We start from the raw sequence: 16992 nt of genomic DNA, 5'->3' as shown, positions 1-16992 counted from the left end.
AGTTCTAAAGTCTGAGAAATGTGTGTTTTGGCAAATTGCTGTTTTAGGTAGGTTAAAGCTGATAATTTTCTGCCCTCCTGTTACAAAAGCTGCCTTCTCTCCAAGGTCTTCCTCCCATTGAAACCTGCAAAAGAGTAGCAGGAAGAGCAGTATATCAGGCAACTGCAGGCAGCAGATAGCTCAAGTTTTCTCATTCTGCTGACAAACAAGAGAGGAGGTTTTGATTTCGTTTTGTTTTTCTGTAAATGGAGTTTGCTGAACAAACTTTATCAAAATTTCCTACTCCTTCTCAAACTGTTTCTGTGTTACTCTGAGTTCAAAATTCAATAAATAGTATAAGAAATATACTCAGGAGGGATTATATTATGTATATACTGTATAATTATATTTTGAGAAATCATATCAGTTATGGTGCAGAAATGAATTTGTATGCTGAAAAGCAAGTATTTCTGGAAACCTGTGAGAAGTTAGTAATTAAGAGTGACCTCAGCTTCATATTATTTTATTGTTTGTCCTTAAAAATGACGTGCCCAGCTGTGTGTGTGCAACTGTCTTGTGCACAGTGTTACATCAATTGGAGGTAGTCTTCTGAATTTCCATTGGGTTGGCAGACCAGGTCATCTCAGGAAGACAAAAAAAAAAAGCAGTTTAGATATGAGGAAGAATGCAGTTCTGTCTAGAGTCATTGATAACTGGTTTTAGAAATTTGTTGCTTGCTTTGAGACATGGTTTTGTTATATGAGTGAAATAGATAAATGATCTTGACTAAATTTTGTAACCTACTGGTTTTTTTTTCCAAGCCTGGCTTTACTGGAACACTCTTTTATGTTATAAATTACTGAAATAACAGCCTGTCAGGCACCTAGCCAATTTTATTCTTTGATAGTAGTGTTTATGGTTTGTTTAATAGCAATCTTCACCTTGATTAGTACTGTCTGTTCCTTTTTCTCCTGTTTACTCTGCAAAATGAAGCAAATGTTTTATTGAAGTGTTTCTGATTAATGAATGTTAATTTTGAATAATCTGTTGAAATGGCTGAAGGAATAATTTGCTTCCCTCTATTAACAGTGTAACTTCTGTAGTCTTGTTTCCCCACCTGTCCTGGAGTAAAAGCTGTTTGTCATGGGATTGGTAATTGGCACTGAAATGAGGTTGAATGAAAACAAAGGATAATTTGGACAGAGCATGATCTAGAGAGTGAAGTGTGATGCTGGAGACTGTATAGCATAGATTAGTTTCTTCATACACGGACTTACATGTGCTAAAAAATGCATGTTCTTTCATTATTCTGCTAGTCCGTTCCAGATGAACTAATAAAGTTCTTGAAGGGAGTATGCACAATTAAATTAATTTGGTAAGACTTAATGTCTTAAGAAGACACAGGTGCTCAGATTCAGAAAATATTTTGGTTTAGATTCTATGGTCAAATCTTATGTTTGTTCTAGATAGCTGTTATTAAATTATTCCCTGTAAGGCATGGAAATTGAAATTTCAATTAGTCATGAGATTTAAGATTTATTTGCACAGACATCAACTTTTAAATGTAGGAGTTGCATACTGACTATCTGAAGTTCATGTGTTTACTCTTTCAGGAAGAAAAAAATATCAGGTGGGCATCAAGATGGGATTATATTTTGGAATCCATGCCTCACACTCACATCCAGTGGTTTAGGTAAGAATGAAGTTTACTGCATTGAAGTGTTTACACTGCAGTTTGAATGATGCTTTTCATTAATTTTTTTTTTTTTCTTTTCAGTATTATGAATTCCCTGGTGATTGTCCTCTTTCTGTCTGGAATGGTAGCTATGATTATGCTGAGGACACTGCATAAAGATATTGCAAGATACAATCAGATGGATTCCACTGTAAGTCTAAAATGTAGTTCCTAAAATTTATTTTGAATTTATTTTTTTCAGTTAAGTATGCAACCGTAACAGGCTGTTTAAGTTGCAATCAATTGTATTAAAATAGGTGTATTTCTTTTACAGGAAGATGCTCAAGAAGAATTTGGCTGGAAACTGGTTCACGGTGATATTTTCAGGCCTCCAAGAAAAGGAATGCTGTTGTCAGTTTTTCTAGGCTCTGGCACACAAATCTTAATAATGACTTTTGTGACTCTGTGTAAGTAAAGTGGGGAGGATTTAGTTGATTGTACATGATTTTTCACTGCTAACTGCATGGTGCTAGTAAAAATAGCAGTATCGTTTTGCCTAGAAATTTCATAAAAGTCATTAGAAACAGCTGAGCTGATGTAGTAGACATGTAACTTAGTATGCACAGATTTTAAGATAACTGATGTAGTGGCTTTAAATCAAACATACAGTCTAAGGTTTCTAACATAATTTCTAAAATTGTGCATCTCTGTTTCACAGTTTTTGCTTGCCTCGGATTTTTGTCACCTGCTAACAGGGGAGCTCTAATGACCTGTGCTGTAGTTTTGTGGGTACTGCTTGGAACTCCAGCCGGTTATGTTGCTGCCAGATTCTACAAATGTGAGTAATAGTTATTGAAAATGACAAGGCTTAAGTTCATTAACATAAATTATCATTACAGAACTGATTTTTATTTTGCTGCACTGTTTGTAGCTTCCCTCAGGGCAACTTGGAGAAGTGTACTTAACAAAAGAAAATATATATAGAACATGTAATATAGTTACATTGGTTTCGATGTAATCAAGCCTAAAGACCCTGAATTGCTCTTGCTGCTGTGTATTTGTATTTTGAAATTTAATAGTATTAGTACTAAGATCATTACATTTTTACATCAGACTGTTTTCTGCTTCTGTTTCCTATCACTACGGGGATGGTGTAAGCCTGCATTTAGTTGCAGCCATGGATGTTGCTTGGTGACACACAACCTGCACCCACAAATCGTGAACCTCAGTCCTTGCATGCCTGAGATTTGTGACCCCTTTTTAGCTAGCTCCCAGGTATTTTGGAGAGTAACACTTTATTGGACTGTGGCTGGAGCATAGGCAGGATTGTAGGTGTTCTGTAGTTGTCGAAACCTACCCCGTGGTGTTTGGGCCCCTAACAGTTTGGAGTTAGTTGATACTGTTTTACCTCCCTGATCCCAGCTATTGTTTCAAGAGTTGTCTGTCTACCAGCCTCAGGTGGTTTACCCTTGTACCCTTTGATTTGTTTCAAGGTGAAGCATGTCACTCCACATACAGCTTGTTTTAATTACCTTGCTCAAGGTGAAATGTTTTTTGACTGAGATGGATCTTTTGGACTGCTTTAGTTGTGAATATACCAGGTTAGAGGAGAAGTTTATTTCAGAGCTTCAGCCTGGCAGTAGATATTTGAGTTCTTTCTTCTAACCATTTTGTAATTTTTGTGTGGAGAAAACCAGAGAGAAAAGTGAGTTTCTATCTTGTAGGGAGTTTTGGCATGGTGGTGGTGAAGATGTGATAGTGAAGTATTCCTAATATCCAAGCCAGTTAGACTTAAACAGAAGGAAATTTTAGTACTAAGAGCATAATTGAGGAGAGAATTATTCTTTATATTGTTGTGTACTGTGTATATTGAAAGAGATTTTGGAGTGTATTGATGGTAAATTGAATCCTGTGTCTTTGGTGGAGATGTAGTTAATAATGATAAAATTTCATGTTTTACTTACTGGGAATCACTCAGTTGATACTTGAATGTTGTGTTTAACTACTAAGACAGTGAATGACTGATGCAGAGACACTTGTTATAACAGGAAGTGGTTTATACCCTGTATAGAGATACATGAATGAGGGTTTTTTTTATAGTGTACAAGTAATGTGAGACATAAAACAAAATGCAACTGAAATGGGTATCTAGTTTTAAAAGTTGTGGGGTTTTTTCAAAACTGCGTTTAAAAAGGGAAACCTGTGTTGTAATTAAATGGTTAATCTTAATAACTGCTGTCATGTTCTACCAAGTTTTTATGAAGAAATAGAAACTTAATTAAAATTACTCTAACTATAATCACTTCTGACTCTTGAAATAAAAAAGCATGTCATTATGGCAGTGCTCAGATGAAATTATCAGCTTCACTGCACTCCAGCAGGATATTTTCATTTGAAAGTATACTGACTAGAATTTTTATCAGCATAGTGCAAATTCACGAAGATTTTCTTAAAAAAGCTATCTTTGGTCTTTTGGTATCACCAGTGCTTAATGCTGTTAAGACTCAAGAAAACATCACTACTTCTGTAAGCGTGTTAGTTCTGACTCTCCTTTAAGATTCATAGGCAAGAATTATTTCAAGAAAACTGTTAAGCTTGTTTTTCACATATTTATGTATCTTTACCTACTGAAACCTGCAGTCAAATGCTAGAAAGCTTAAAGTTCTTAATCACCCCAGGTTTAAAATATTTTTTAAAGACTTAGAAATACTGCAAATCTGTTCCCTCCTTTTAGTAGATAAAGTGGTCAGAGACACAGTTTTAGTTGGATACCTTTCCTGACCTTGGTCTGACACGTTTTCCTTTGAAGTTCTGTGGTTAAGCAAAAGGATAAGGAAATCTAATTTTATTACTGAATATTTAGTTAAGTGTTTTAAATTCGGGCATGATAACACATTATTTGAGTACTTGCAAGCTAAATATAACAGGTAAATGGACTGGAAAATTAGTAGTTGAGCTTAATGCATGTTTTAATGTCTGTCAAATGTTTTAATATACAGCATTTGGAGGTGAGAAATGGAAAACAAATGTCCTGCTGACATCATTCCTTTGTCCTGGGTAAGTTGTGAGTATTGCCATGATTAAGAGAATTAAATTGCTTCTCTGATGGGCATAGTTAATTTTTTAAGTTTCAGCTATATACGTAGATGTTACATTGTCTCTTTATTCTGGAAGCTATAAGAGTATCAAGTGCTTTTGACAAAGAGGAGTATGTTAGTGGCATATCATCTTTAGATTTTTTTTTTTTTTGTATGCATTTGTTTACTCTCACCACATGAAAAGGTTTATTAGGAAAAAGCATTATGATAGTAACAAGTTTTAGGCCCACTTTTTCATTGTTTTCTTTATTCTCTGGACTGTTTCTCTGACCACAGCTGTAGTCAGTCTTATATAGTGTCATATAATGTATAACTGCTCTGATAATTTCTTCCACTTAATCACAGCAAGCAGTCTTACCCCGAAGTGTAGTTAAGACAAGCATATATTTGAAATAGCTTAGTAGGAACGTCAGCGCCTGCTGGAGTTCAGTCCCACTAGATTAACAAAGAATTGCTTGTCTGACCTCTTTGTTTCCATATTTTGTGTACATCATTTGGTTTTGGCAGAGATTTGCGCTGAAATCTTAAACCAGTTCCATCGTTTTGTCAATGTTACTAAATGTTAAGAAGTATTTCTGTGCTCTAAGTGTGCTGTGTGTTTTTCAGAATTGTATTTGCGGATTTTTTTATCATGAACCTCATCCTTTGGGGAGAAGGCTCTTCAGCTGCTATTCCGTTTGGTACCTTGGTTGCTATTTTGGCACTCTGGTTTTGCATATCTGTACCGCTGACGTTTATCGGTGCCTATTTTGGGTTTAAGAAAAACGTAAGTGTTTCTGAGAAGTTGTTTATTGAAGTGTATACATACATGAACACACACAAATATTTTTCTCTGTACAGGCCATGACTGAGGTAGCACCTAAGCTAGTTGCACTGTTGGCTCCAGTTCTGTTCAGTTACTTTAGAACTGCATTAGATAACCAGTCTTGGTATTCCAAGGCTGTGACACATGGTTGGTGGCAGTGATACTTCTCTGCAGAAATTTGGGTTATCATTATATTTAATGGAGTGACTGTTACAGATAAATCAGTGATGTGAGCATTTTTATTTTAATTAGTATCTTTTTCATAAACTAAAACAATTACTTGACCCAACAAGCATAAGGGAAAGCAAACTATGCATTTCTGCATTTCTTCACATATTTCTTGTTCCTGTCTGCTTTCTACACTGAGGGTGTTTCCTGATCTGTGAAATCCGTTTGCATAAGTGTTCTGTAAATGGTTATCTCTGCTTGGCAGACAATAACTGTGATTTACTCCTAAACCAATCAATTTTACATATGTTTATGAGCGCTCCTTGTGACCAAACATTTCATAATTTGGTGACCAAATCATTAAAAAATGAGATTGGTTGGGTTTTTTTAATCTTAAAAAAGTTTACTATCCCCCACAAATAAATTTCTATAAGTGCAGATACATTTGTGGGTTTTTTCCTGCATAGGAAGCCAGGGTTCCATCTCTTCATAGATCTCCTGTAATACCTTCAGAGGATATTGTTTTAGTAGGCACTTTTTAAGTCAGTTGTGTTGTTATCCTCTTTTTCTTAACCAGAATTTAGTGGGGCTTTTTCTGATAACCGTGTTGAAATTCCATCAAGTCCCCCTGCATTGTGCAGGTGTTTACATCTTCTTTTAAGGAAGGAATATTTGATAAGCGTATAATGCAATGTGGTAGGTGTCACAAAAACTTGAAAATCAAATCAGAAAGGAAGTATCTATTGATGCTCTTGATATAATCTTTATGAAAGAGGAAAGATGCAAAGTATGCATATATCTTACAGTGCCTTACACTGTTTTCCCCCACCATGCTAATTCATGCGTGTGTCTTAAATTAGGATTAAATTGCCAGTTTGGGTCCTTTTGGTAAGTTTATCCTAGTGAGATTCTTGAAGTAAATCCTGAAAAACAACATACAGGAATTTTTAGAAGGTGAAAGCAGGAGTCTGTACCACCACTACCCCAGCTGAAATGTGGTAAATCAGCTCAGGCTCTGTAACAGATGATAGATAAGCAAACATTAAAAGGGAAGTCCAAAATATCTGTCACTATGTTTTCAGTAAGAGCTGTCTTTTTAGCAAGTTTGCCAAGCAAGTGTTGGTAACTGAGCTGGGAGCAAAAGCAAATGTAGTGTAGCTGGGCATGCACATGCTCAAAACAAAAAGTAGACTTTTTGTCACCACTCATTGCAAAAATAAAGTCAAAAGGTTTGATAATTTATTTAACTGTTTGTTATTTTCGTTTAAAGGCTATTGAACACCCTGTTCGCACAAACCAAATTCCACGTCAGATTCCTGAGCAATCGTTCTATACAAAGCCATTACCTGGCATTATCATGGGAGGCATTCTTCCTTTTGGATGTATCTTTATACAGTTATTCTTTATTCTCAATAGTATTTGGTAAGTTCACCATAAATTGAATTTTAAAATTCTGTCATAAAAAGTGGTAATTTCTTTGTGAAGGTTTTTCAAGATGCTTTGCCTGATTTTTAGAGGATGCAGGGTTACCATAATACTGGTTCAATAAAATTTAAATGTTAACATATTTTTAATGTTTTGTTTTAAAGGTACTCAGTGCCTGTTGTGCTTGTTGGGGTGTACAGAGAGGTGGCTGTGATATGCTTAAAATTTACAGCTGACCTACCTTCAGATAGTTTGTTGTTTCCTGATGTAACTCTTCTGACTTCATGTGGAAGTGGTTCTGAAGCTGATATATGGCATATAACTTGACAGTAGTAAAATTTATTAAAACAAACTTGAGATTTTTTGGTAGTTGTTATTAGGCTAGAAAAGTATTTCTATTCTTGGGAGGAAAACAAAGAACCAAGAAAAAATTCTTGTGAAATCTTTATTAAAAAAAAAAAAAGAGTAATTATTTTAAAAAATAAAGCACCATTGACTAGTCCAGTATAAGTGAATTTTGATGTGAGCTCACTGACAAACTAATCTACTGTGAGGAATTTGTATTCCTTCTGGCACAATTTAGTTATTGGATCTTGTTAAACTGTTTCTGAACCTTGAATAGGTGCCTCTACCCAACACAGACAGCTACAGCATTTGACATTTCTTGTTATTTTGGAGCTCTGCCCCTTTGATTGAAATGTGAGGTGAAATCCAGGTTCTGCTGAAGTCAGTGGAAGAGGTCATGCTGACTTCACTGGAACTATGATTTCACCATTATGTTTAGTCATTTCTTTCTCTAAAATCCCAACCAGGGGCATGCTTTGGCCTTCCTTTATCAGTGTTCTCAGACTGAGCTGCCAAGGTTCCTATTCTTTAGTTAGAAAATTTAAATTAGTCAATTGTATGGCTGCACAATTGACAGCATTTCAATAGGAAATACTTAAGTTGAATGTAATGTTACTACATATGAAGAAATAATAATAGCACAATGGCCATTTTAATTTTTTTTTAAACTCCCTTTTATAGGTCCCACCAGATGTATTACATGTTTGGCTTCCTGTTTCTGGTATTCATTATTTTGGTTATTACATGTTCTGAGGCTACAATATTGCTCTGCTACTTCCATCTATGTGCAGAGGTAGGAAATATTTCCTCTGTTTTCAAACCTGATAATGTTCCAATAATGCTTCAAAATGCTTTTGTAACTGAAAATAGGTATTCCAGAAATCAACATGAGTACTAGTGCTAGATGAGATGCACATAAACCATGCCTTTAAAAAGAAAAGCAGGCTTACTTTTGGCAAAACCTGTAAGAAATATTAAAACCCTGCACTGGGTATTGCTGAGTCAGATATCACATCTTTAGATTCTCACTCCCTCTTTTCTGAAGGTGCTAAATTAATCCATTAATTTAGTTCAATCAGGGTGCATTTTGGACCTCCCATTCCCAACCTTGGGAAAAAAAAAAATCTCTATGGCTGGAAATAAGTACATCTGGCTTATTTGGGGTTTTAATATTTTGTGTATTTACTATTGATCTTTAGGTTATTTCTCTCTAATTTTGAATGGTGTAATTAAAACAGTATTGATTATCTAGAGTTCTTCTCCTTCTAGATAAAAAGCCCTACAAAAACTTACTTTTGGATAAAGTAATAATAGAGAAAACTAGCTCTGCATTCCCTAGTAGGGTCAATGGGCTAGAGGTGTATGCAATATTGCTCACACATTTGTATTTTTTTCCTCACTCCTTCTAGGACTATCACTGGCAGTGGCGTTCATTTCTCACTAGTGGCTTCACTGCAGTTTATTTCCTAATATATGCAATACATTATTTCTTTTCTAAACTGCAAATCACAGGAACAGCTAGCACCATTTTATATTTTGGTTATACCATGATTATGGTTTTGATCTTCTTCCTTTTCACAGGTAAGTGTATTGAACCTGAATTTTAAATTTTGAATCTGCCTTTAGTTTTGCACAGTTAGAATCCTTGGCAAAACTGATCTTGATACAGAATTATACATTTATGTATGCCTTTGATTTTTTTCCAAGTGTATGTTATTTCAAAGTTTAATAAAAGAGATAAGTGAGGATGAGGCAAAACTACTGCTAATTTGAGGTGTGGCCTACAATTAATTCTACAAATATGTTATAAGTACTTTTCCAGATTTCATTCAGTTTCACTCAGTTTTTTAAATTAGTTGTCTTTGGAGAAGCACACTTCACACACAATCAAGTATAAAGTTACAGTCTCAAGATAAAAACTGCAGATTTTATGGAATAGCTGAAAGGAAGAGAGAGGAGTTAAAGTTGACAAAGAATGCCTTTTTTAAAAAAATTTGCTCTCTTCCAGAATGTATTTACCTTTATCCCAATTGCATTGAAGTGGCATGGGAAGCAGAATTTCTCTATCATTTTTGTATCAATCTTGTCAGAACCTTATAATCTTCATTGTGAGAGTTTGGAAAAAAACATCTGTCTCAGGTGCTGCATTTCAATTTCCTCTTCAGTAATTGAGATGAGGTCACAAAATCTTCCATTGTAGTTTTCAGTCAGACATAAATAGCCCTTGTTTAGGGTGGAGAAATGGCAGTGAAAATGCATGAAGTCTCCTTTCAAACTGATGCAAGAGGGCAGCAACCACCAACTCCGCAAAAAAAATCTTAAAAATTCTATATTCTGCTCCAGCAGAATGCAGTCCATCTTTTTATACTCTACCCTACAGAGCAGTACTTCTGAAACTCTTTTGAACTAATCAATGGTTAAATTATTTCAGGCTTCATGTTGATGATGACTTTTAATGATTCCAAAGACTTGGATACGTGTTTATGTATAGACACTATCTTTTGAGGCTTCCTGGACTACAAATGGCTTGACATCAGAGCTTTTAATACAAATATCACTATGACTATTAAGTAGAATTTTCATTTCCACTTAACATACGAGAACAAAAATAGTGAAAAAGATAAAAGAACTAAGAATGGTGTCCATTTTAAATGTTACTGAATATTTCAAAAACATTTCCACTTCAGCTAAGGAAATATTGAAGCTGTTTGCACACTATGACTGAATGCAGATGATGATGATCAGGAGCAATGGCCTGCAAGGATTTTCTTGGGTCATTGCCTGTTAAAAGGAAGAAATGGGACTTGAGTGCATTATATAATCTCATTGAGAAGTGATCAAGCTGTGTCCCAAAAGTGGTCAGTTCTATCTTCTGTCCTTCTTTTTAAGTCAGTCTAATGTATCCTGGCATTGCTTGCAGATAGTTTGTAATTTATACATCTCTACCTTTTTTCACATTTCTGTACCAATTTACAAGTCATTCTGAATGCATAGGTCAGGGATTCTGCCTCCCTTGCTCACTTTTTCTTCGTTCTCACCCTGCGTTTCTCTTAACCTTTACTTCTGGTCTGTGTGTACTGATAGTTTCATCCAACTAAAAAATCCTAGGATGTGTGGTTGTTCAACTAGAAGTGAATGTGTTCTGCTGTATGCAGATTGATTTTTCAATGCAGTGTAAACTTACAAAGTAATGAGAATAATAATAAGGCCTTACATAAGTGTAAGGTCAATTAAATTAGCTTCACCAGCTTTTCCAGCAGATGTTCAGCAAGTCTGCCTGTAATAGTAAACAGTTTTGCCCAAAACCAGAATTGTGTTTACCCTGTCTCATTTGTTCATTCTGTTTACTTTGGATGCATGCAGTAATTCTGGAGCATATCCATTCAATATAAAGGGCATTTACAATAATTTTCTTTGCTGAGACTTGGTTTAGCTGCCTTTTTGCATCTCAGATACCCATATAATTTCCATCTTTTGCCCTTATTCTTTCAAGTCAGTCATGTCACATGACATTGTCTAGAGGCCTTAAGATGCATCTACTGCATCCCTTTTTCCTTTGCTCACATGTTTACTTTCAGTTGACCAAGTGGCTGTGCAGCACCTGCCAGCAAATTTTTAAGGTAGGTTCACAAACATGAAAAGAAGAGAAGGTTTATTCTCAGCTCCTTTCAGTTGCTTTTTGTGGCAGTCATTTGTTTGTAATTGGGACAGTGAAATACAAGTTGTCCTGTGCAACTAGAACTAAGTTTTCAGAGTCTGTATGCTCTTGGTTTTTTTAAATTTTCAATTTCTGTGTTGAAGACAGGGGAGAATATATGTGAAGTTAATCACACAGAATTGTAAAACATTGTATGCTTAATGATTTTTTTTATCTACTTCCCTCAAGATTAAGTGCAAATTACCTTTTAATTTGTGGAAATAATCCTGCTCCTTCAGGTTTAAGAATTTTGTCCATTTAGGTTGATACGAGTACAAAAGCAGATTATGTTCAGTTCTCTGAGATTTACTGAAGTGCTCTGAGATAAGGATTTACAGAAGAAATCAGAGGTAGGGTAAAAGGACAGGCAGTTCTCCATGTTTGTAAGCAAAAGAACATATTAGCAGTTTAGCAAAAACTGCTCCCAAAGGTAACTGACTTCCCATGTCAGGATGATAAAAAAGCTAAAACAAAAGAGGTATAATTGTTGTATGAAAACTATTCTGCTGCTGCTTACTCGTCTGTGAAAAATTGTCAGGATCAGGAGGAAGGGTTTTGGCGGTGCCCTGCTGCTATGTCGGTGTAACACATGCTTCAGGCACTTGCATCCATACTGCATTCCAGGTCATTGATCAGACTCAGCAGGCAGAATACCGGGAGCTACATGACAAATCTTTGATTCACAGCTGGGATCACAACTACGTATCATAGTAAATGAGTCACTTAAACATCAGTAGTTTAGCAAGCGTAAAGTGAAAAAAAATGACCATGATATCATTCATGGTTCCTTTCAAGCTTTTATAGAGAACAAATTACCACACAACTTTTGTTATCCCTCTTACCTGATCTAAAACAGAGGAAGTTTTTCCTCTAAAGAACTTTCTTGATGCTTGTGTAAGTTAAGGATATGGTTTTAGAAGAGGTACTTAGGCAAAAATCAGATAATCTTCAGGGCTTTTTTCATGTCCTAGTTTTTGTGGGAAATTAAGGTTCCTGTAACAGGTGTTCTGAGCTGATGTTTCATCCAATATCATTCTGATGGAGACTGAATTTTGATGTAATCCAGTTACATTAACAAAGCCCAACTATATTAACTATTTCACATTCAAAATAATACTTTTGTTAAAAGTTTCTTTTGGAGTTACACAAAGAAAAGGCATGAAGCTGATTTTATTCTGCTAGAAGGATGATAAGTTGTCAGGAAAATGGCTGTCATCTCTCAATTTTAGTTCAAATCTGTGTGTACCTTTTGACTGTTGTGTTTATTTTTAAGGTATGTAATACATGTTTTCAGTAGAACTACAATTTGTGTAATAACTACACTATGGTTTGAAATTTGTGTAATAACTACACTATGGTTTGAAATTTGTATTAACTCAGTCTGTGGAGAAATAAAGCTAGTGCTGTAGTTTTTCAAGACCTTAAAGTATTGCTAAGTAATGGAACTCTGATGCTGTTATGTTTATTAAACATAATATTCTGACAGCTGAGCAGATCAGATAGTGTGAGTAGTCACTGAGAAAGGGTAAAATTGTGAAGGAGTGTGAAGGAGTGGGACTGCAGCATACTGGAACAACAAGAACAAATATGTAGGACAAGTAACAAACGTCTTACAACTAGAGTCTTCCACATGATCTGTTCTATGTTCCTGAAAATAATGAGATAGGTTATAGAGTAGTTGATGCCTGTAAGCACAAGGTACTCTCTGTAACTTTCCATTATCTGATCTGATTGATGTACTGAAGGCTAAGGACAGCAGATCACATATACATACATACTGACTTAGAAACTACAGATAGAAATTAATGTCTCCTGTGTCAGTGTTCTAGTATGTAATTTATTTATTTTTTTCTCTTTTAGGGACAATTGGATTCTTTGCATGCTTTTGGTTTGTAACCAAAATATACAGTGTAGTGAAAGTCGACTGAAGAAACCAATGTAAAGAGTTAACACAAAAGAGGTTTAATCTTCATTAACGTAACTTAAAAACCTGGTCTCATTGATGAACTTGAGCTTTATCAGAAGTATTGGCTTCCTGTTCTTTGAGAATGATACTGAAATACACCTACTTTTCCACTAACACGTTTGTATTGTGACTTAACAACCTGTTTTCATTCAAACCTTAATGAAGATCAGAGTTATGATATTTATGCATTTGTATATACAACTATACTTTAAAAGAAATGTTAAATTCTAATGGCAGAATAGGAGTGGCTGTATTACACAACTTAATGATACTTCTGATCAAAGTACAATTGTAAATAGGTTTTTCTAGCTTGGTAGGCGGGATGAATTATTTTTCTTTGAGGGAAATGAGAACTTTTTATTATGCTAACTTTGAAGGATGACTCTTAAGAAGTGTTGCTTTTAGTCTGGATGTGATTTTTATTTTTTACTGGTGTTACGTCCATAAATATTCTGATTTCTGTGACTTAATTAGTTTTGGTGTTCTTGGCCTTTTAAACTATGTGCCTCTGAGTCTTTGAATTTATAAATTCATAATCTAATAAACGTTGTAAAAATGTCTTCATTGACTTATTACATATCAGTTCATGAAAATATGTAAATACAATTATATTGAAGACAGATGCTTAAAGATTGCATAGAGTATTTTATGGCATTTTCTATGGTTTAATGTTTATTGACACACATTTAGATCTGCAGGAATTTTTCCTTGTGCTAAATGGCTATAACATGGACATGTGATTATGGCGCATGAGAACTAAATTATACACACATTTAATGAAATCACTCTGCAGCATTTATCCAGTCCTTAAGCCAGAGATGTTGCCAGGGACTGCTATGGAGTTGTCACTATGTTGAGAAGATCTTACAATGCATGAGTCAGCATTCTCTGCTGATCTTGCCTTTAGATCTCAATGATGCATATTTTATAGAGCAACTATTGCTGACTGTACTTAATGTAGGTTAAAAAATAAAAGAAAATTACTATTTTTGCCTTATAATAAGAGACTAATGTCAATTTTGGATGACTGGCATTAAACCTATATTTGCCTTTTTTTGGAAATGGAGTATTTTTTTCAAACCTTGTTCAGTAGTTTTAGACTCATGGCACAATTTGGCTGGTAAAATTTTATTTAAAATTAAACTTAATGTACCAATTGCCATTCATAAGGTTGCGGGATTTTATTCTTACCAGTTTACTTTTCCAAAGGACCTTAACCTGATGATGCTTGAATATTGGACCCAATAAAAATATCCTTGGTTAAGGTAACTTGTCATTATTAACCTCCCAAAAGCTGCCACATCAAGGCTTCAGGAGGCATTCCCATGGTTGCAGTGCTCCACAGCCCTTCCCAGATGAACCACAGCACTCATGCTCTGCTTTTCGCCAGACACAGCTCTGCTCAGATGTGGACGGGTTTGTTCTTGTGCCCCTCACAACGTGTAGCCAGTAGGAAATGCTGATTTTAGTTAAATCTTCCATGCTTTAGGTTCAAAACAGGAAAAGGGCGAGTATGGTGTTTGCTCTTTACTACTGCAGTGAACTGTAGTGTGACTCTTTATTCAAATGTTCAAAACTGTAAAATTGAGTAGTCTTCATATCCCTGGTTTTGTGATCACCTACTGTATAGTCACTGCCTGAAATCACCAGTAGCTTTTACACAAACAGAGATACTTAGTTTGAGAAATGTGAATCAGTTGTCTGCTGTTGAAATTCAAATTCAAAAAGCCAGATTTTTGTGATGTATTTACAATTGCTGTTTAAAACTCAGGTTAATAGATGAAGCCTGTGGTGTGTATGTGGGTTTGAAACTGACGGGTGTATTTTCCTGGGTTTTTTTTCTACAGACTAGTTGATAAGTCGTGGCAGCTTCTCACATATTTTATTTCCAAGTGAAATGTGTCACTATCTTTTGGAATCTGAACCTGCTGCATACACAGCTTTTCAAGCAGACTTGCCTTGTAATTATTGCAGCTGTTTCACAATTGAAATGTTAAATGTTCAATGTGGAGTACTTGAGACAATTCAGAAAGTTTAATACATCACAGATTTTACAGAAAAGCTATTCTAAAGTTGTTTTTGCCATTGTAACATTACTTGTAACCCTTGTAACATTACTGCCTCAGATAATTTTAAATGTTTTTTTAGAATTTAGGCTTCTGGTGTGTGTTAGGACATCTAAGTGTTCTACTGTGTACTGTATCTGTTTTTCAGATCTCTTGGGAAGCCTGTTTTTCTTGTCTAAACTTTCAAAATACTGAGCTTTTCCAAAATCTTATTGTATTACCCAATATTTTCTTAAATTGCATTTAAGGCATGAATGTCTGAGAAAATGTAAGTTAATAGGAGGGTTAAGAGGTAGGACAAATTGCTGAGCTGCAGGAAGACAGGGGATATTTGGACAAAACACTTCAGAGAAGTGGCAATTTTTTGGTGGCTGATAAATAATTTTAAAACTTACTGTTCAGAGCCTGAAAAAGAGTGGCCATCATGGCCAGATTTAGTCTGAAAGGAATCTTTGGTCCAAATCATACTTTGAAAACATGATAAGGGAATTGGTGTCCTGATTTTCTTTCTCCAGAAGAAATACAAAAGCAGCTTTATGGCAAGCTGTCACTCACAGCAAGCTTGTCATGCCATCATTAATCTGTAGTTTCCCCTCTTATTCAAAAGATTGGCTGTGTTTGAACACCCATGAGAGTCCTCAGGTTTCTGCAGTCATAGAGTTTGTGTGTGCCTTCAGCTGCTTGGCTGGATCTTGTAAGCAGTGTCATAAATATTAGTTGACTGTGAACCAGTCATTTGATGCTTTTTCTGCCATTTACAGGCACAAAAAGGCTGTGAGAAATTACTTCAGGAAAAGTCTGGAAGTGAAGAAAAGAGGTGAAACAGGACAAAATTCTGGCAGGAACCTGCACTGCTCAGTTATACTGATCTGAACACTGTTTTGAAGGGCTGGGAGGCACCAACAAAGTCCTGTTTGAACTGATTTACAAATCAAAAAGATGAAATGTGGATGTGAAATGTTGTTTTGCTAATACTGGTAAAGGCAAAAATACCAATCTCTAAGTAGGCTGGACAACATCTGTATTTCAGGCAAGGTAGGGGAGAAGTGAGACCTTGAAAAGAAGTGTTTTTAGCTTATCTGACTTTGGTCAGTGGAGTGAAATTGGCCAGATTTTTCTGCAAAGCTTGGTGAGAGTACTGGGGAGGGACTGCTGCAGTTGGTCCTGATGACATGAGTGGTGCAGAGTAAGTCAAAACTGAAGTTTCTCACTGGATTGTTACTCAGCTGATCGAGATCCTGAGTTTCACAGATAAGAAGTTACATGAAATTTTGTAATGGAACTATGGAAAATACTTCAGAGCTGTAGATGTTTTTGTGTTTAATGACTGATAAAGCACAGCACTGAGCATAGAATCACAGAATGGTAGACTAGTCCAACGTACTTTTTTCCACCCCTTTTTGTTACTGTATTTTGGGGAGTGTTTTTTGGGTTGTGGTTTTGTTTTCTATCTGTTTTTTTGGTGGGTTTTTTGTTTTGTTGAGTTTTTTTTTTTCTCCTTTTAATTGAGTGTTACTGCAGTGTTAGATTTAGCAGTGTTTGGTTTAATGGTCCTGCTCCAGGAATTGAGCAAGAACTTAAGTAAGCTTAGGTGGTGTGGGACACACCCATCCATGAGTTTTTGCCATGAAGTTACAGGCCATCCTCTTTCTGTTTGGGCATCTTTACCAGTTTGGACACCACCTTAATTTCTGGGGGCAGCTGTATCTCCAGCCCATCACAACTACGTATTTCCTTAAAGGAAGGGAGATTACTTGTGCAGAGATGT

The 16992-nt window shown here is 35.6% G+C and overlaps 1 protein-coding gene across 1 annotated transcript in view; it reads left to right on the top strand.

Annotated features, from left to right (window-relative positions):
* TM9SF2 (transmembrane 9 superfamily member 2) overlaps positions 1-13718 on the top strand; it is a 29780-nt gene extending 16062 nt beyond the window's left edge. The window contains exons 8-17 of the mRNA XM_058855654.1: positions 1593-1672; positions 1757-1865; positions 1989-2121; positions 2373-2492; positions 4654-4711; positions 5359-5518; positions 6996-7147; positions 8177-8288; positions 8905-9076; positions 13053-13718. Coding sequence (XP_058711637.1) covers positions 1593-1672; positions 1757-1865; positions 1989-2121; positions 2373-2492; positions 4654-4711; positions 5359-5518; positions 6996-7147; positions 8177-8288; positions 8905-9076; positions 13053-13120 — 1164 coding nt within the window. The 3' untranslated portion in view covers positions 13121-13718. The remainder of the gene's footprint in view (positions 1-1592; positions 1673-1756; positions 1866-1988; positions 2122-2372; positions 2493-4653; positions 4712-5358; positions 5519-6995; positions 7148-8176; positions 8289-8904; positions 9077-13052) is intronic.
* The last annotated feature ends 3274 nt before the right edge of the window (positions 13719-16992 follow it).

Source organism: Poecile atricapillus, chromosome 1 (genome assembly GCF_030490865.1).
Source record: "Poecile atricapillus isolate bPoeAtr1 chromosome 1, bPoeAtr1.hap1, whole genome shotgun sequence".
Lineage (NCBI taxonomy): Eukaryota > Metazoa > Chordata > Aves > Passeriformes > Paridae > Poecile > Poecile atricapillus.
This window is presented reverse-complemented; position numbering and strand designations above follow the sequence as displayed.